The sequence below is a fragment of the Diabrotica undecimpunctata genome, chromosome 2, assembly GCF_040954645.1.
Source record: "Diabrotica undecimpunctata isolate CICGRU chromosome 2, icDiaUnde3, whole genome shotgun sequence".
Taxonomy (NCBI): Eukaryota; Metazoa; Arthropoda; class Insecta; order Coleoptera; family Chrysomelidae; genus Diabrotica; species Diabrotica undecimpunctata.
In genome coordinates this window covers 152,826,496-152,847,556 of record NC_092804.1, presented here as the reverse complement: position 1 = coordinate 152,847,556, position 21,061 = coordinate 152,826,496, and the positions used below count along the sequence as shown (strand labels likewise).

The following is a 21,061-nucleotide window of genomic DNA, read 5'->3' as shown; positions in this document are numbered from 1 at the left end:
GGCACAGCATGGCGGAATCTACAGGACTCTCCAGCTCTGCATGAACCCTTTAGAAAGAAATAACAGTCTACTGACTTTGAAGGATACGATCCCATCGGGTTAATGCAACACACAGTAATTCGTACGCCGGTGTCTCGGAAGATCACTTCAAGCATGCTTCTGACAATCTTCCAGTCCAAATTATCTAGTGCATGGCCTATCTTGGGTAAGGCCAAATTCTTGATGTCGTAATGGCACACAATTTTCTTCAAATTAGTTAGAGCACGCCATATATCCTCGTAGCTTGCCCTGTCTGTATAAGACTTCCTGGTCACCATATACAGCAAAGATCGGGAACCATCTTCTAATCTCAGTACTCTTCCAACTTTAGGCTGCTGGTTTTTTAACTCGTCCAAACGACCGAATTTCTTATAAAATACGGATGAGATTCCTTTAGTCATCTCAAGATCTTGGGCAACACAGTGGGCTAGAGAGACGTTATGCGGAACACTAAAAAGATCCTGCTGAACTTCTGTGGTCACGCCGAATCTAGCACTCTTTCTCTCTGCGTAATTTGACATAAATTCATTAAAGCTTGGTCGCCGGTCATCTTTGATCTCATGTTGAAGGGTTCGTGCTTCTTCTGTTTCATTTGAGCCAGCATATGGTGCAAGACGATTTATGTGAACTACTTTTGGTTTACCTTTCGGCAACTTCTTAATTCGGTATATTACGTCATTTATTTTCTTTTTAATTTCATATGGACCTTCCCATTGTCTTTGCAGTTTGGGAGACAAGCCTCGACGACGTTGTGGATTATAAAGCCAAACAAGATCACCTACTTCATAGCTTTCACTCTTGCATCGAGAATCATATTGATCTTTCATTCTGTCACTGGCTATCTGGATGTGTTGTCGGGCAAGTTCATGAATGTTGTTCATTCTTAACTTCAGGCGGTCGACATAATCTTCGCTTGCAACATGTTCTTCGGAAGGTCTGCAGCCAAACTCTAGGTCGCAGGGCAAACGAACTTCACGACCTAACATCAGGCAGGTTGGAGTCTGGCCTGTAGTTTCATTCACGGCCGAGCGGTAGGCCATTAGGAATAAATGAATATGCTGGTCCCAATCTCTTTGATGTTCTGATACAACCTTGGATAGGTGTTTACCCATTGTTCGGTTCATTCTCTCGACCATTCCGTCTGATTGAGGATGCAGGGGTGTCGTTCTGGTCTTATTGACACCAATCAATTTACAAACGTTTTGAAAAAGGGTTGACTCGAAGTTTCGCCCTTGGTCGGAGTGGATCTCCAAGGGAACACCAAATCGGCTAAAGAATTCTTTAACAAGTACCTCTGCAACGGTAGCAGCTTCTTGATTTGGTATTGCATAAGCCTCAGTCCATTTCGTAAAATAATCCATGGCTACCAGGATATATTTATTTCCATCATTTGTCTCTGGAAGTGGACCTGCAATGTCGATTGCTACTCTTTCCATAGGACTACCAACATTGTACTGTCTCATAGGTGCCCTCTTTTTACCAGCTGGACCATTACTGGTTGCACACAGTTCACATTTCCGGCACCATCTTCTTACATCATCTTTACAGTTCACCCAATAGAACCGTTCTCGAACCTTTTGCAGAGTCTTCGTGATACCAAAATGTCCACCTGATGCACCGTCATGCAACTGACGCAATACTTCTGACACTTTACTTTTAGGTACAATTAACTGAAGCTTAGTTTCTGTACCATCATCGTTCTCAAAGGTTCTATACAGAAGATCATCTTTCAGCACTAGGCAATTCCATTGGCTCCAGTAACACTTGACTTCTGGACTACATGCACTAATGTCTTGCCAAGAAGGTCTCTCACTTCGACGCATCCAATCCAATACTCTTTTTATACATGGATCATCTGCTTGAGCGTCTTGTAGCTGTTGAGGCTGCCATTGCTCATTAATGACGGTGGTTCGTCTCACGGGGCAAAGTCGTTCTTCTAATTTAAGACAGTGATTACAATTTGCACTGCACGGCCGTCTCGAAAGGGCATCAGCATTTGAATGAACTCTGCCAGCCCTGTGTTCGATCTCGTAATCATATTCTTGTAATCGTTCTAACCATCTTGCCATCTGGCCCTCTGGATTACGAAATTGTAGGAGCCATTTTAGAGCAGCGTGATCCGTGCGAAGAAGAAACTTTCTGCCATACAAGTATTTATGGAAATGCTCACAAGCCTTCACTACGCCTAGCAATTCTCTTCTGGTAACGCAATAGTTTCTTTCTGGTTTTGACAAGACTTTGCTAAAGTAAGCGATAACTCTCTCCTGCCCATCTTGGATTTGGGAAAGAACAGCTCCTATTGCACTGTTGCTTGCATCGGTGTCCAACACAAATTTACCTGCCTGTCTAGGGTAGCTTAAAATCGGTGCGCTGATCAGAGCCATTTGTAAGTGTTCAAAAGCTCTTTGACACTCTTCGCTCCATGTATATTCTTTGCCTTCTTCTGTCAACTTTGTTAATGGCTTGGAGATATTGGCAAATCCTTTGACAAAACGGCGGTAATATGTACATAGGCCAAGAAAACTTCTAATTTCGTGTTTATCTCTTGGTACTGGCCAATCCTTAATTGCTGCAAGTTTTTCAGGATCAGCTGTTACACCATTACTTGCTACAATATGTCCCAAGTACTTCACTTCTCGTCGAAACAAGTGACATTTCTTCGGACTCAACTTCAGATTCGCTGCCCGCAATCGTTGAAAGACTTCTGTTAGATTATTGGCATGTTCATCGAAGGATCTTCCAACTACAATTACATCATCCAAATAAACCAGGCATGTTTTCCATGTTAGACCTCTTAAAACTGCATCCATTAATCTTTCAAATGTGGCCGGGGCATTACATAAACCAAAGGGCATAACTGTGAACTGCCAAAGCCCTGATCCTATCGAGAATGCGGTTTTTTCACGATCAGCTGGCTCCATGTCTACTTGCCAATATCCACTTTTCAGATCGAGTGTGGAGAACCAACGAGAACCAGAAAGTGTATCCAAAGTATCGTCTATTCTGGGCAAAGGATAACTATCTTTTTTAGTTACTGCATTAAGCTGTCGGTAGTCAATACAAAAACGTGTTGAACCATCTTTCTTCTTTACTAGGACTACTGGTGATGTCCATGGACTGTTTGATGGTTCAATTACCCCTTGTTTGTTCATATCTTTGATGATGTCTTCGGCTTCATCTCTTTTCGAAAATGGAAGTCGTCTAGGTTGTTGTCTGATTGGCTGAGCGTCTCCGGTATTAATTTTATGCTTTACTATGCTTGTTTTGCCATTATCCTTCTTATCCATGGCAAAAACATCTTGAAATTCTATCAGCATAGACTTCACTTTTTTAGTTCGTTCATCATCAAGATCTTGGCACGTTTTAATCATCGTCTCAACAAACTCCTTTGGATACTTAGATTTCGACGGTTTCTCATTAGTGTTCATGGAACAAATCGAAGCCACGGGAACACACTGTCCGATCAAAGTTCTTTTACTTAACTTAATAGTAGTTCCCTTTAAATTCATAACTCTTACAGGAACGACATCTCGAATTCTCACCAAAGCTTTTGCCGTTAGGAACTCGGCATTATTCACATCTTCGACCATCCTTAAACTTCCCTCTCGGCAGTAACCATCAAGTCTGGTCATCAAAATTTTCTCACTATTACCGGGTATTGTAACGTCACAAGTAGTTATTAAGCTGATAACATCTTCTTTGTCTTCATGAAACGGCAACTCTTCACCACTGATCTCGAGAACTCTATCTTTGACATTCAATACAGCCCCAACTTTCCTTAGTAAATCCATCCCCAATATGAACTCATCGGAGATCTCTGCAATTAATACTGTATGTTTCACTGTGGTCTGGCCAATGGATACTGACATATTAGCCTCGCCATATGTATTAATTATCTCACCAGTTGCTGTTCTAAGCTTTACTGTTGCAGGCAATAATTTAAGATGGCCTCGTACTACTTCTGGCCGTGCAATAGTTCTCGTTGCACCTGTATCTACCAAAAACGATCTACTTTTATTATTGATACGACCCTCTATGTACAAGCTATGAATTCCACCTGAGGACGTAATGTTCACAGTTACTATGGGGGCTGTGTTTCTCGAGGTCGGCAGTTGCCCCTTGTTGTCGACCCGTTCTAGTTTTCCGACTGTTGTATCATTTTCTTGCAATTACGGCGAATATGACCTACGTCACCGCAATTCCAACATCTGGGCTCGCGTCTCTTCGGCATCGTGTTACGAACTACTTTTCGTACCATTTCTTCCAGACGTTCATCGTTTGGTTCGTCGCCTTCTTCGATGGTTCTTACTCGATGGCTCCGTGAAGTTTGACTAGCTGTTTCATGTTCCAAGGCAATAGCGAGCGCTTCATCCAGAACTTTTGGTCTTGCTAGTCGTAAAGCTTTCTGTAATTCACTTTCTTTTAACCCATTGACGAAGGTATCTACAGCAATTTCTTCCAAAATGTTGTCTGGTACTTCCGGATAAGCCAACCGCACTATACGAGCAACATCTGCTTCAAACTCTTGTAAATTTTCACTTGCTCGTTGAATTCTACTTCTTAGTTGCGCCTTGTAGACTTGTTGTAGATGGGCATCTCCGTAACGTTTGTCTAGTCGAGTGAACAAGGTCTGGTAACATTTTTCTTGACCCTTAGGAATCGATCTTAGGATATCTGCAGCATCACCTCGTAAAGCAGCAGTCAAGGAAACAGCTTTTTCTTGTTCTGTCCAATGATTGGCTGTCGAAATAGCTTCAAATTGTCTAAGGTATATGGACCAAGAGGACTTTCCATCAAATGGTGGCAATTTGAATCTCATATTATGTGTCGTTTCGTCTCTAGGTGATTCTTCTTTCACTACCGGATCTAAGGCTATTGTATTAACTGGTGGTAGCACTTTTGTATTAGTTATCATGCTCTCTAACTGTTTTATCTTCTCTTCTACTTTATCAAATGTTTTAGAAACTTCTTCAAATTTTTCATTGTTCTTTTTAGAAGTTTCTTCCATCATTTGAGAAACATTTTCAAATTTCTCGTCGAATCTTCGAGATACATTTTCGAATTTCTCATCGAATCTTTTGGAAACGTTCTCTAATTTATCATCATTTTTTTTAGACGATTCTTCTATCATTTGAGACGTTTCATTGAATCTTTCGTCATTCTTTCGAGAAGATTCTTCTATCATTTGAGACGTTTCATCGAATCTTTTGGAAACAGTCTCGAATTTTCCATCAATTATTTTAGTTAAAACGGCTTCGTCTGCTGACTGGAACTGGAATGTCTCTGGGTCTTCTCCATTCTTGTTGAGAACAGTCTTCAGTCGTTCTTGGAGTGTCTTCTTGGACCCACTGCAGTCTTCATCGCGTTCTTCTAGCTGCTCACGCAACTGTTTTACTGAAAGTTCTACTAGCAGCATCTTTGGTCAGGCACACACGTACTTTTTAAATGTTCTTTTATATAAAGATCACTACGCGGATGTTCCCGACGAATAATACTTTTCAAGTTCAAAAGTCTTTTTCAAAAGTCACTGCTGAATTTATTTGCAAATCTCACACCGTAACACCAACTGTAGCGAGATTAAATAAAACGAGCGGTTCGAATTTATATACATACATTTATTTATAACTTTACAGTTCGGTAGTATCTTAACAACTAACCTCTACTTCTAACATTGTTACCTATATATACTACAGTTACTAAGTTCGAGAATATTCTGGCGTTGTCCCACCTCTAATTCTCCTACGTGACCGGTTATTCTCTCTCGCACTCGATACGCCGCGAACTTTCGAGAGTATTAGAGATGCAATGCAACCGTTACCAGGGCCATGCCAAAAGTATGTTCGTAACAATATTATACAGTCGATTTAGGGTAATACTGGGGAAAATACATTACAGCATAGGGTATAAAATATTCTCCAACATACTATGCCATCGTATGCAGAGCGAATAATAGGACAATACCAGGCTGGTTTCAGAGGAGAAGAAATCAACAATCCATCAGATTTCAACCCTGAGACAAATTCTAGAGAAAACACTGGAATACGGTGCAGACACGCACCACATATTTATAGACTACAAGGCAGCCTAGGACTCTGTAAATAGAAGAGAATTGTTTAGAGCAATGTTAGACTTAGGAGTACCAAATCAGTTGGTGGTAAGTCTAACCAAACTAACCCTTGAAAAAGCTGAATGCAGAGTACGAATCCAGGGGGAACTCTCTGAATCTTTTAAAACAAATAACGGGCTACGTCAGGGAGACCCACTCTCCTGTATACTACTCAATCTAGCTCTGGAAAAAGTAATACGTACGTCACAAATCACAACTACCGGTTTAATATATAACAAATCTGTGGAAATCCTAGCATATGCTGATGATATCAATATTGTTGGTAGAACGGAAAACGCAGCACGAGAGGCGTACGTAGCACTAAAGGAAGCGGCTACAAAAATGGGTTTAATAATAAACACCAATAAAACGAAATACATGAAAATAGGTACGCAACCACAAATACTACGGCCACTTGTTATAGAAAACGACATCATCGAAGCAGTTAACGAATTTGTATACCTGGGAACGCTCGTCAATACTGAAAATGACACTACCGCAGAGGTAAACCGCAGAATTTGCACGGCTAATAGATGCTATTTTGGGCTTAATCTTCTTTTTAAATCTACAGTTATATCAAGAAATACAAAAGTAAAATTCTACAAAACGATAATACGCCCAGTCCTAACATATGGTTCAGAAACCTGGACTTTAACAAAAAGCAATGAAAACATGTTAGGATGTCGGAGCAAACCGACCCAGCTAGAAAAACGCTCCTTGATAGACCTATTGGTCAAAGAAGAAAAAGAAGACCCAGAACAAGATTCCTAGATAACATAGATCAAGATATGAGAAATATGGAAATACGTGCTTGGCGGAGGAAGGCGATGGATAGGGACGACTGGAAAAAAATTCTTGGGGAGGCTAGGACCCACACAGGGTTGTAAAGCCAAAATGATGATGATGACGCATAAGGGTATGATGAAGACATCAAGTTGAAACTATGGCTCAAGATCTGTTATAACATGGCTTATATATTTCTTAAATTTCATGATATTTTCTTTTCAATTTTAATCGCATTCGGCAATTTATTATAAAATTTTACACATTTATACATTCGAAACCTCTCTGTGATAGAAACCTCTATGTATAGGCAGATTGTAGTTGATAATGAGATTTCCTGTACTGACTTTATGCTTTATGCTGTTTATTTCAAATATATGTTTATGTTTGAAGAAAAATACTAGACACTTATAAATATATATTCCTGGTACAGTCATTACACCAATTTCTTAAATTTCCCTTTAAAGGAATCGCTAAATTTCAAACCATCCTAACCATTCTGAATAATAATTGGGTACTTCCTCCCCAGAAAAGTATCCCAAATCTTATAAGTGACTGGAAGTTTGCAAAATAGACAGTGTGTTTTTATGTCACATCTAAATATGATAATATTACTCTAAATGAGTAACAAACTGATGTTAGCTTAGTACATAATTTACCAATCCATATTTAGAAGTCTAAATTCTGGTCGATATGCAGGTATACCCAGAAATTTGGGGTTATCCACTAAAAATACTTCATCCTCCTGTATCTGAACATTCTTTAGTATTGTACTGTTGTTCATTTTAGTTTTGAAAATCATATAATTTGTTTCTCTCGATTTACTTTCAGTCTTCACATTGAATCACATCTGAGCATCCTCCAAAGTATCGTTTGCAATATCCAGAAAGTGGTTCAAAAACGATCCGAAGATTAATATATATGTGTCATTAGCAAAGTTTACCAGATGAATGTTGTCTCTATTTTTTATAATGTTCATAGCTGGACCATTAACATAAAAAACAAATAAACATACTAATTGGCAATTTGGTTAGCAATTTTTTAAAGGTTTCATCTAGTTTAGTTTAATTAAAAAAAAATGTTTTATTTTATATTATGATTTAAGTTTGTATCCTTTTTATGTTAAGTTAATTATTCTGTTATTTCAACATAAAATTGTATATATTATATTTTAAATAAGTATTGCAATTGTAAAATTTTCATTACTAATGTATCTCGACATTATTCCCTTTAATTGGAATCATCTAAATCATGTAATAGTTTGTCAACCGATTCTTGTGAATAAAACCATTTCTATTCTATTCAAACGAATCACCTTCCTTATAATTTATAAACCGAATTTATCTCTTAATTTGTTTAAAAAGTGTTTCTGACATATTTAATTTTTTTTATTTGTCCACCCTGTATTTAAAAATTGAAATTTACAATTTAAATCTATACTCAAAAGCCAATAAAATGTTTAAAATACGTTATTATTATAATGTAAATCAATAAACTATAAAAAACCGTATAAATATAGTGAGAGTGAGTATGTTTTTGTTGAGCGGTGTAAACCTGCAAAAGTGGCGACGTTGGGGTGAGGAACATATAGAATCACAATGGCACACAGAGCATTCAGTAAATGGAAACCCACACTTATCAACAAAAACCGAACTACTCAAACGAGATTGAGAATACTCAAATATTATATGCGATCTATTTTTCTTTATGGCTGTGAAACATGGATGCTAAAGCTCAACACAATAAATAAAATAGAGACATGAGAGATGTGATACTACCAGAAAAGGTTGAAAATTTCCTGAACTGCACACACCAGCAATGAATAAGTTCTTAAACTGCTAAATAAAGGTCGGGAACTTCTAAATATAATATAAGCAGTAAATACCATATCCTCTCCTGATTATCAAGGGAAAAATAGAAGGCAAGAAATGGATTGGTCGTTAAAGACTCTCATGGTCCCGAAATATAAGAGGATGCACCGAGCTGGCTGTAGAGCAATTTTTCTGTGCAGCAAACAATCGAGAAAGGTTTAATGGCATCGTCATGGGGATAGCCAACACAACGCTTAAACACATGTACAACATAGGAAGAAGAAGAAGAACACAAAAAGAAATTGATGAACTGTATTGTTATTTTCCTTTAAACTTTTGATTTAAGATGACACATCCAGCCATACAGCACATTTAAGCCATTCAGCTCTCACTCCATCCAAGGCGAAAATTCACCTATTTCAGATACCTAGGGTATCAAAAATTTTGAGTGGGGCTTGAGAGTCAGTTTAGAGAAGTCCCAGTTTGTAACCCTTGCCGTGCTACAATAATATTACAAGGCCAGAATCGCTCGTTGTCGAAGAGAATAGGGCGGGGTTATAGAAACTATATCGTATTTTAAATTCAAGCACAATTAGATAATATGAAATTATTATTTATTATTGGACGCCACCCCTGGTTTATCCTCGAAGGGGAAGAGCAAAAAAAAATTAAGATTTATTGAAAGTTTACAAGAAAACTATTCTTTATTATTTCTTAGTATTGAACAAAAAGAAAACATTAAAAGTTACGTCATCCCAAAGGGATTCCAAAATATTATTTTATGTTAACATTATCATAAACAAAAAATCTTTGTATCGTATTAAATTAAGAATTGGTTATAAAGAAAATGAATGTATATATATATTAACCCCAAATTTCGAAATTTGTTTACATTGAAAATAATATAGTCATTTATTAACTAGGAACAATGAAGAAAATAAACCTTTAAATTAAATTAGAACACTTCACTATATTTTCATTTTTTTTTGAGTTCATAATCATTTCTGTTGTCTTGAAAGTAGGTATAATAAAAATTGGTACAACCTTAATCTGCTCTGTTTCTCTTCTTATTTAATCAGTCACCAAATAAACCATTGATTCAGCTACGTACTATATCAAATCACCACCATCCTAGATAAGAGGGGTTAGGGATTCCAAAAAAAGATACTGCTACTGGGCCATGATCTGGAATAACTCCATAGCAATACTATCTTGCGACGAGTATTAGAAATATAATAGCAGCATTATAGCCTCTCCAATAAGGGTCTAAAAAAATAAATATCTATCTGAAATATGGACAAAAAAAGGATTTATTAACTCACCTCTGAATTGAGACCCACTTTGGAAACACGTCTTAACGGTTGGACGGTCTTAACAGAAAAGAGCGAAGCGCTGTCATGGCGCCTGAATCTGGAAATTGGGCGTGAGTGACAAGTTGAAAAATATGCTCATCTACCGGATATATTTGGGAATTACAGAAGAATCCTTGAGTCGGCTACAGGTAGGTACTTGACAGATAGATGGGGCTATTAGTTTTATTTAAAAAAAAATTATTGAAATTTATAATGATTTTCTTTTATCTTTTGAAACGGTTACACAGCCCTCCCCACGATTTCAACTGGGTACCAGCGTGGAATCGGACTAGGCATGGTGGCACACCATACTAACCTTTTCAAAAGTGGAAATAGATATACGGAGAGGTAAGACAAACAGAATGGACAAATGTAGCTACAATCTGGACTCACAGAATCCTTCTTTCACAACTCACGTGGTAACAACTCAAAGATTTCAGAACAAAGCGAAACAGAACGCATAGAAATGACTCAACTATAAAAATGTAAACAAAAAAATTGCATTCTCACTCTCAAAATGCATAGGGTATTTCACCTATAACCAATACCATGAACAAAGCGGAATAAAACAAAACATATCTACAAATCATTATTTGAGACCAAATGCTCGCATTCAATCGAAACAATATAATTAAGATATTATTATTTGAAATTTCATAAGTAATATATAGCAAAACATACTAGTGTTGTCACCAAGATACAAAACAGATAATTTACTGCGTAGTCGTTATGATACCTAACACAATAAAACACAAAAAAAAATAATGTTATCGTTTGTTCGGAAGCGTAGAGTCTTTCATCTATGACTTAATCCACGAATAACATAAGAATAATAATACAATCGTATCATTAACGCCATAAGATACAAAATACAAATGTGTCATCATTTGTTCGGAAGCATAGAGTCTTTCATCTATGACTTAATCCACGAATAACATAAGGTAATAACGCAGCGCGTCATTATAGACACATTTAGAAATACACAAATAAAAGGAAAGAGTTACTAATAGTTCAAAATTGGGTACATTAAAGTTCTACAAAGACAAGCCTTAATAAGTTTACTGGGAAAGGTAGACATCAGAATTTCTGTAAGACACATCTATATTTAGAAACAAAAAAAAGGCTGATGTTTAGTTATTAGTATGACAACTAGAATTTGTGATAACTAACGTGTATCATCCGCCTATAATAGGGACAACATTGGTAGGTCAACTTCGGGTAGGGTCAACTTCGGGTAGGGTCAACTTCGGGTAGGGTCTAAATAATTCTAGATTACATAACTAAACAGGTATTGGAGAACTAAAAAAAGTTTCCTGACGCGGTAGGCTGTTATTCTAGATTCATTACTGAAATACAATTATGAATGGCTTATCATTCCGACGAGTCAACTAGCGGGAATCCGCTTACTTCATCCCTAGCCTTCCTCAGTGTCTGGCCATTCAGAATATAGGATGTTAGACAGCAATAATCTTTTCAAACATTATTTTGGGGGGTTTCGAATAGAGAGTCGAAATTCGAAGATCTCCACACTAAGAGTAAAACTTAGGCAAATGAACAGATACTATAATGAACTATCATTGGTAACTAGACAGAGGAATCTTGATATCTTTGGTATAGATACCAAAAAAAATTACTTGGATTTATAAATCCGTAAAATAAGATAAATTGAATTTTGTATCCACTTGAAGACAACTAAAGGTATGTACAATTTATTGTAATATAAACTAACATAAGCATAAAAATATCACATTCTACCAAGGCATTCTAAAAATAAAATGAGATTAAATTTTGCAAACACCCTTAAAATCAATATAGGTTCTTGGTCGGGGTAGCATAAACTTAAGATCTCGATCAATACAAACTAGAGAGAGAATAATACCGAGGTAGAATAAGATAAGATAAAAATAAAATTTATGTCGAAAAGAAATACGACATATATACACATATATACATATATATATATATATACATATATATATACACACATACACACATATATATATATATAGACATATTGAACACAATAAATGATCAATATTATAATAATAAAAAGTAAAACAGTTCAACGAACTGGGGTGCGAGCCAAACTGAGTTGCTCTGGAGATCGACGTGCGGAGTCTCCTACACTACTTCCAGAGGCTCGTCTCTTTGCGACAACATCTGAGATACACAAAATTATTAATTGGAATAGGGATAGGTCCACTAATCCACTTGACTATAGCAGGATGCTCCCTGACTAATAGTCAACACCACCGACATAAAACAAGGGTTGTCGAGACAGCTCAAAAAAAAATTGAAACGTGTCAACTTCCTGAAGGGAAAGAAGCACTAAGGGACAGATTTGCCGAAGCAAAGTGGTATTCAATGTACTAAGTACTAGGGTATCAGTGCTGTACTGACCCCACGCCAAAAAAATTTGGAAAGGAAACGAATCCTCTCCAGGATAAAGTTCGCGTTAGCGCAACTCTTCCTGTACACGGGCCACGGAGGGATTGAATAGTCGCTGGAGAAGGTAGCAAAGATTAAGTACGCAAAGTCGTAAAGGGAATCAACCAAAAAATTAAAAATTAAGAATGGACTGAACATTTTAGAAGAAAGGTATTAAAAATTTAAGAAAACCGATTTATTCGGTTTCAGACAAATCTGAATTATCCGACGAAACACTGACTGGTTGAAAATTAAACTAACGCAAAAGAAGAAAGACAGGATGGCCAATAGTTCCATAAGAATATCCTCTGGGATTGATCACAGTGGAAAATTTCCAAGCAAGAAGACTGGCAAAAGGACAAAAGAAGAAAATAAATCCAAACCGTTAATACACAATCTTGGAGAAGAAGAAAGAAAAATGGGTATATGGCATACAAACCATAATCGATACACAAACAGTTTAGTCTAAAACTGTTGTTTCCAAAAGAAACAAAAAAAAAATCATAAGAGTCTTCCACGAAACAAAAACTTACGAAAAGACTTAAAAGGAACGGAAGAATCATTACCGTTTTCCAAAGAAATAGAAAAATATTACAGTCCATCGTTAATAATAAAAAATCATGATGTTGGATATAACACACCACAACAATAAAAAAAGTTGAACAGTAAAACATTTTTGACACCTAATTGAATCCAATATGGTCGTCATACAAATCACAAAGAAATGTTTACCATTCTTTAGCAGAACTCTAACAGAGTCAAAATAATATAAACTTTTAATTCTCAGTGGGTCATTTAACGGTAGTACCAGAACTATTTCAATTGTTAAACAAACGTGGTCTTAACGTCGACATAAAGATAAAAGATAAATTCACAATAGGCGGCAGCGGGTTGTTTCACCTCTGTATATACAAAGAGTCACAATAGACAACAGCAAACTACTTCAACCTCACTTGTACCATATCATGAACACAAGATAATAAATGAAAGCTTTTGAGCCTTAGCTAAAAAGTCTAATATCAAAGCAAAGAGATATATGTGGTCTAATAAACTATTAGAAGACCGCAAAAATGTCAACGACAAAAAAAAGGAAGCTGCTGCGTATACAACAGTCTGACATCCACACAAATAACTCAAGATACAATAATACAGGTCACGTGCATGTACGTCCTACAGGACATCTCGAGAAAAAAAAGGTAAAACCACAAATAACAATAAATTCCAGTACCAAAAACATACTTCTACTACATCTGACCACACAAAGACATAAAATTAACATAACAGAAGGAGAATAACAATATTTCCGCTCTATATTCTCAACAAAGACGCCTTAGGCAGAGAGAAACGAAGTCATATCATTACTTCCTTATACTTGCAAAACAAAAGAACCATGGACTGTAAAATATAGAAAGCATTTTCCTTTTCAGGAAATAAAATTTTCTTTTCAAAGTATGAAAAAGTTAAACTATGAAAAAATAAATTTTTAAAATAAACGAAAGACAAATTAAAAAGAAAATTTAACAGATAACAGACTAAACATCCAAGATCAAAGAACGCAACTTAAATCCTCGCAAAAAAATATTTCGCGTAATTATTCTACACGAATCCAGATAACACATTTTAGAATTAGGTAGATCGGGACAGCCTGTATATAGGTATAATTCCCAACTGATTGCCGTAAATAGAAACCATGAATCAAGGTCAAGAAATAAAATTCACTTAATTGTTTTTTCAAATAACGAACACTAAGAGCCATTTCGTTTATTTAAAATAAACACATTGAGGAATATAATTATTATGGTTCTATAAACAAAAAGACTGAACTGCAAGGAAAAAGAATTGAGGACTATACAAATTGTTGAGACATATTAGCCTGAATAAATTCAAGGTTTCAATCAATATAACACTAAAAAAAGATTACTTACTTCATGAACGTAAACAAAATTTCTCTAACATGGAATGTTTACTTTAAATAGACGAGTCTGTAAATAAACAACTAATATAATGCTAATATCGTTCACATTAAGAATACCGACAAAAAGAAATTCGCAGTAAGCAGTGAATGTTTACATCACATCATTCCAAATACGTTTTATTTTGATCTCAGAAAATAGACGGAAATATTTCTACGTAATTTTACGAAGACTAAAAACGAATACATATAAATACTTTGCAAAAAATTCTAAAATAGTAGCAGTGTTGATTTAATGAAAAATTGGATAAAACAAATACACAATTTAACCAAAAAAATGGTTCAAAACATACTGACTTAATTAACCACATATACAGGGGGGTACAAAACAACTAATAATATTGAAAAAAACTCTGAAGATACAGGAATATTCAAAAGCCCCACACGCTGGGCGACATTTTGTAACGAAGGTACAAATGGAGCAAATCTAATACATGCCCCACGTTGGGCGCCATTTTGTAACCCTTGCCGTGCTACAATAATATTACAAGGCCAGAATCGCTCGTTGTCGAAGAGAATAGGGCGGGGTTATAGAAACTATATCGTATTTTAAATTCAAGCACAATTAGATAATATGAAATTATTATTTATTATTGGACGCCACCCCTGGTTTATCCTCGAAGGGGAAGAGCAAAAAAAAATTAAGATTTATTGAAAGTTTACAAGAAAACTATTCTTTATTATTTCTTAGTATTGAACAAAAAGAAAACATTAAAAGTTACGTCATCCCAAAGGGATTCCAAAATATTATTTTATGTTAACATTATCATAAACAAAAAATCTTTGTATCGTATTAAATTAAGAATTGGTTATAAAGAAAATGAATGTATATATATATTAACCCCAAATTTCGAAATTTGTTTACATTGAAAATAATATAGTCATTTATTAACTAGGAACAATGAAGAAAATAAACCTTTAAATTAAATTAGAACACTTCACTATATTTTCATTTTTTTTGAGTTCATAATCATTTCTGTTGTCTTGAAAGTAGGTATAATAAAAATTGGTACAACCTTAATCTGCTCTGTTTCTCTTCTTATTTAATCAGTCACCAAATAAACCATTGATTCAGCTACGTACTATATCAAATCACCACCATCCTAGATAAGAGGGGTTAGGGATTCCAAAAAAAGATACTGCTACTGGGCCATGATCTGGAATAACTCCATAGCAATACTATCTTGCGACGAGTATTAGAAATATAATAGCAGCATTATAGCCTCTCCAATAAGGGTCTAAAAAAATAAATATCTATCTGAAATATGGACAAAAAAAGGATTTATTAACTCACCTCTGAATTGAGACCCACTTTGGAAACACGTCTTAACGGTTGGACGGTCTTAACAGAAAAGAGTGAAGCGCTGTCATGGCGCCTGAATCTGGAAATTGGGCGTGAGTGACAAGTTGAAAAATATGCTCATCTACCGGATATATTTGGGAATTACAGAAGAATCCTTGAGTCGGCTACAGGTAGGTACTTGACAGATAGATGGGGCTATTAGTTTTATTTAAAAAAAAATTATTGAAATTTATAATGATTTTCTTTTATCTTTTGAAAAGGTTACAAGTTTATTATTTGTTGGTCAATAATCTTTCCTAATAATTCAGTTCTGATAAACGCCTGGCAGCTCCTGGAATGGTTTCTTGGGTTTGACATCCATACCAGCATTTATCATTTTGGACCTAAGGTCTTTCTGAGCTCTTTTTATTTTCTGGTTAGTTCCATTGTGGTAGTGCTCACTAAATCACCAGGTGATGCACTGCTACACTGTGAAAATATTTAATTCCGAGTTTTCAGCGCGGTTCGGTGTAAGTTGATGTGTTATGTTTCTATAAAATGTGTATTGATTCATTTGAATACACATACATTAAATTGCTGAGCGTCATGAAGCGTTCTGTTGGCGGCCAGTTCGGTCAATGCACTTATACCTTTAGTCTTGGTTAGTCTCATTGACATGTCTTCCATGCAGTTTTACCCATCCAACTTTGCATTTTTTCTTGCTTAGAAAGATGGTTAATGTACATTTTTGGTTCCCTTAATTTAAGCAGTGTTGTGTCATCTACTGCTCAAATTGCCAGATGTAAAGTAGATGTCTCAGCCTGTTTCTGAAAAGAAGTTCATAAACTGGAAACCTGTTTTTCCAATTGCTTACCTATGAGCATAAGTCCCCTTCCTCCTAGGTATCGTGGTTCTCTCTAGTGACTATGTGGATGATGTTTTTATGCCTTTGTGAAGTGTTCTCACTTTCAACTTAAAACTTTCTAATCTTTTTTGACCACTTTAGAATACCTACCAAATGAGTAGCTAAGTGCAGAACATGTGTACATGTTTAATGTCTTTAATGTCTCTAATGTACCTTTAATATATCAAAATTTACAAGCTGACTTACAATTCAAATTGAATAAATTACACAATGTTTGAATAGTATATGATTTAAAATTTAAATGACTGTTTACATCAATCCATGATCTTATTTTCTTTAAAAGAATAATTCATCTGTAGATTCAGATAATGCACAATGTGTAGCATTTAAAAGCTCACACATGTTTGTTGCACTTTATCATCTGAATAGTTTATTATGGGACACCCAAATATAATCTCAATCATTCCCTTATTGAGAAATACTGATAATTAATATAAATAAAAGTGGTCCTAAAATACTACCATGAGATAACCTCTTTTACAGATCTATATGTCCTGCCATTCTTCTGAACAATAACCATTTGTGTTCTGTTAAACAGATAAGATCTAAACAATTATTTACAAAAAAAAGTTTTTTAATCATTTGCTGTCTCTGCCTGCATTTGTTAGATTGTTTTTGTCAGATACTAAATCAAAGTTTTTGATACATCAGATACTAAATTGTCAGATATTGTCAGATACTAAATCAAAGTTTTTGATTTAGTATCTGACCCAGTACATTTCCAAAATTGAAAAAGGTTACATAGTCTATTGTTTCTGCATTTAATAATGAGTTAAGCATAAAATGTATCTTACAAAACATCTAGAATTTTCATAATTATATTGGTAACTTTTAAGTAAAATATGAATAAATTTAGAGCTGCTAGTAAGGTCACAACCAATTACAAATGGATTAAAAAATTATACATTGTTAAAATTGTTTTCTTTTAATTTTATCATAAGGGGTTGTTCTAATAATTGAAATGTTGAAAATTTCAGAATGTTATGGTATGTTTATTCTGCATATAATAAAAACTATTTCAATTCATAAAACATGTGTATAAGTATAAGTGTATAGTTCTTACAATGTTTTTGCAATGAGGAATGCTTTTTAAGGGGTAAAATTTTCTAAATAAATTATACATTAGATCTAAAACATTAAACAATGTTTAATATTAGTTACAGACACAATTAAAATATTTAAAATCATTTTTTTCTTCAAATTTGGTTGTAAGTAGTTATTTTAACAGATTGAAAAGTTGATAAACATCATAAATTATTATGTCAAAATATAAAAGGATATTTACTATGTTCATTCAAACATATTTCAGTCTATAATGCTTAATATTTTGCTTTGATGACCTTTTGTAGTTTAATGGACAGTTTTCATCTCTAAAGAACAGGAAGCACAAAACAGGCACACATGTTTGTTGAATAAGAGAATAAGGCTTAATCCCAAATTTTCATGAAAATATATTTACAAGTATGTAATTACTGGGTAAAATATTTTTACTGCCACACATTAAAGACATACATATAATTTAGTTTTATAATTTATTGTAGATCAATGCCTGCCAGTTACCTGCTGAATAAAAGTGTTAAAAAAAATAAAGAACACCTTTTCATCAATCAAAACAGAACAAGAGATTATAGACAAATTAGTTTATCTGAATTGTGCAAGATTTAATATTAAATGAAAAGTACATTAACAATACCGTTGAGTACCCAATAAAAAACATTGTACATTAATCAGTAAGGTAACAAGCAGAATCCATTGATATAAGAGAGATATGATAGGTTCCTAGAGGTCTTAGTCTCTTACTACACTGGTACCAAAAGTAAGATTGTTAATGCAATATATTTCAATAAAAACAATGAAAAGTAACTTACATTTCCTAATGCTAATAAACTCCTATCCAAAAGAAGTAATACACCTAAAAATATAAAAAATATTCCAAATGTGGACAATCCAACCCCGATTTCTAAAAACAAAAAATAGTTAATTATGCACCATAATAGAGCATTACATACAGTTTTTACTTTGTGTATCTGTTAATTCAAACATATTTAAATTTATTTATTATGATATACTTGGCACAAGAACATAACCTAGCAAAATTATATCGATGATTGTTTAAAATGTTTTTGAATTACATTGATGACACATCAGTAGTAATACCAACTTAATACCTTTCAAGTCAACTTTCGAATTATTTTTCAAATGGTAGTATTTTTGACTACAAAAAAATTAATTTGTTCGATAACTCTATTTTTTATATAATTGTGGCTGGTTTTCTATCAATGTTCGTCTAAACTACGTCTATTTTTTTATACTTTTTTCTGAAATTAAGTCTGTATGAGTTTTTTTTGTATGTTTCAGTTGGTAATCTTAAGTTCAATAGACACGTTATCAAATGCCAGATAGGAAAACATAACAAACACATTAGATAGAGAGAGACAGATGAGATTCAACAAGAAATATCAGTAAACGACAAGTCGACAATACATTTCTTGACGACTTGACGTCTACTTTATTTATGTATTTGTCCTCTGTACGTTAAGTTTATTACTGGAGGAAATTACATCTGTGTCCTTAGGTAAAGTATACACGGTCGGAAGTATACAGATGTAAAAGTTCGTAAAACTTTTATTAAAATGATACTTAAAGCAATAATTTTTGTTTGTGTGATATTTAGTTTAAGTGAAACATTAAGTATAAGAAGTGCAGAATATGAGAAATTCCTGGAAAATCCAAGATACCAAAATTATGATGAACTCACAAATCTCTTCAAAAAGCTGGAATCAGAACATCCTGGGTTGGTAAAATTAAGATCTGTAGGGAAATCTGTTAAAAACAGAGATTTGTGGGCTTTAGAAATAAATTCTAACGTCCAAAACAGAACATTGTTAACACCAATGTTTAAATATGTTGCTAATATGCATGGGGATGAAGCTATAGGAAGACAGTTAATGATATACCTGGCTCTTTATTTAATTCACAATTATGGTACAAATGAAAGGGTGACTAAATTGGTCAATTCAACTGATATTTATTTAATGCCTTCAATGAATCCTGATGGATATGAAAATTCAGAAGTAAGTACTACTTTTATTTTATTTAAAAAATTCCTTTTATAATAATAAAAATCCTATCGGGCTACATCATAGAACATTTTCGGAATTAATATTCCATCATCAGTGCTATCTGGATGTACATGTTTGAAGCCACTAAATATATGGGTAAAAACCCATGTACTACTTACTACTTTTGTTTACTACTGTTATATTCTAAATTTTGTTTTTACAGGATTTACAGGATTATTTTTAAAAATTCTGGTTATAGTAATAATATTAATTTAAAGTAACTTTCAAATTGTGCTAATAGTCTCAAATCTATAAATAGATAACTGATATCAACTAAACATTTTAACACTTAGTGATTTTATAAACTAAAGTGGGAAAATACAGAAATTAGATAATCAAAAGCCCGTGCACATAGCTCAAAAATGGCACCAGATATTTCACTTATCTTACCTATGTTTGGTTTAAGAACCTTTAATTTTACCCTTTAATTTATTTGGTTTGAATGATCCACATTAAGTTTTTCTTAAATTGGTTTTTGTTAAATTTTTTTGAATGAAAAGATTCTTCTGTAGAAGCAGTTGGCAAAACTCACAGTTTTAAAAAAATTGGAGTATCCAGGGAGTCCAAAATAGTATAACCTAGTAAAGGGATAAAATTGTGAGAAGCTTAAGTTATTTTTTTATGGCATCTTAATATACTTTACCATTTTTATTGTGAATAAGCCAAAATTTTACTTTAAAATAAGTTTATTTTGATGTGTCAATGACTTATCAACTGTCAATGGTAGGTTCTGTAACTACCATGGTTGTAACGGGTAACAGTGAAAGTCTGAAAAATGGCTACCACATCAAAGGAAGGCAGCAGGCGCACAAATTACCCACTCCTGGCACAGGGAGATGAAAAGTAGCGATACAGGTCTCATCTGAAGCCTCGTGATTGGAATGAGTACACTCTAAACCCTTTAATATCAAAGTAAAATTATTTTAAAGTAAAATTATGGCTTATTCCCAATAAAATAGTAAATTATTTTATGGATTTAAATTAAAATTAAACTTAAAAAATTTCATAAATAATATTTATTTACTTTCCATGTATTAGGATTTCAACTTCAAAATTTTAGAAGGAGAGGGGGTCTGGCACATTTGTTCAGAGTTTAGGTTGAAGCCTTTTTATGCGCCAGTCCGGCCCTGGTACAGTTAATACAAGTGATGCATACAAAATATAACAGTATCTAAAAAAACAGAATGTTTGACATTCCAACTGGAATCAAAATAAACCAAAAAAATTAAAACTTCTAATATT

At 34.3% G+C, this 21,061-nt stretch overlaps 2 protein-coding genes across 2 annotated transcripts in view; one reads left to right on the top strand and one right to left on the bottom strand.

The window, feature by feature from the left end:
* The window catches only part of LOC140435062 (vesicle transport protein GOT1B), a 28,631-nt gene extending 9,795 nt beyond the window's left edge, over nucleotides 1-18,836 (bottom strand). Inside the window, exons 1-2 of the mRNA XM_072523748.1 lie at nucleotides 18,716-18,836; nucleotides 18,566-18,657 (exon numbers count right to left, since the gene is read on the bottom strand). Of these exons, the coding sequence (XP_072379849.1) occupies nucleotides 18,566-18,657; nucleotides 18,716-18,740 (117 nt within the window). The 5' untranslated portion in view covers nucleotides 18,741-18,836. The remainder of the gene's footprint in view (nucleotides 1-18,565; nucleotides 18,658-18,715) is intronic.
* A 295-nt stretch (nucleotides 18,837-19,131) lies between these two features.
* Nucleotides 19,132-21,061, top strand: part of svr (Carboxypeptidase D svr) — a 74,520-nt gene continuing 72,590 nt past the window's right edge. Inside the window, exon 1 of the mRNA XM_072523749.1 lies at nucleotides 19,132-19,771. Within this exon, the coding sequence (XP_072379850.1) occupies nucleotides 19,331-19,771 (441 nt within the window). The 5' untranslated portion in view covers nucleotides 19,132-19,330. The remainder of the gene's footprint in view (nucleotides 19,772-21,061) is intronic.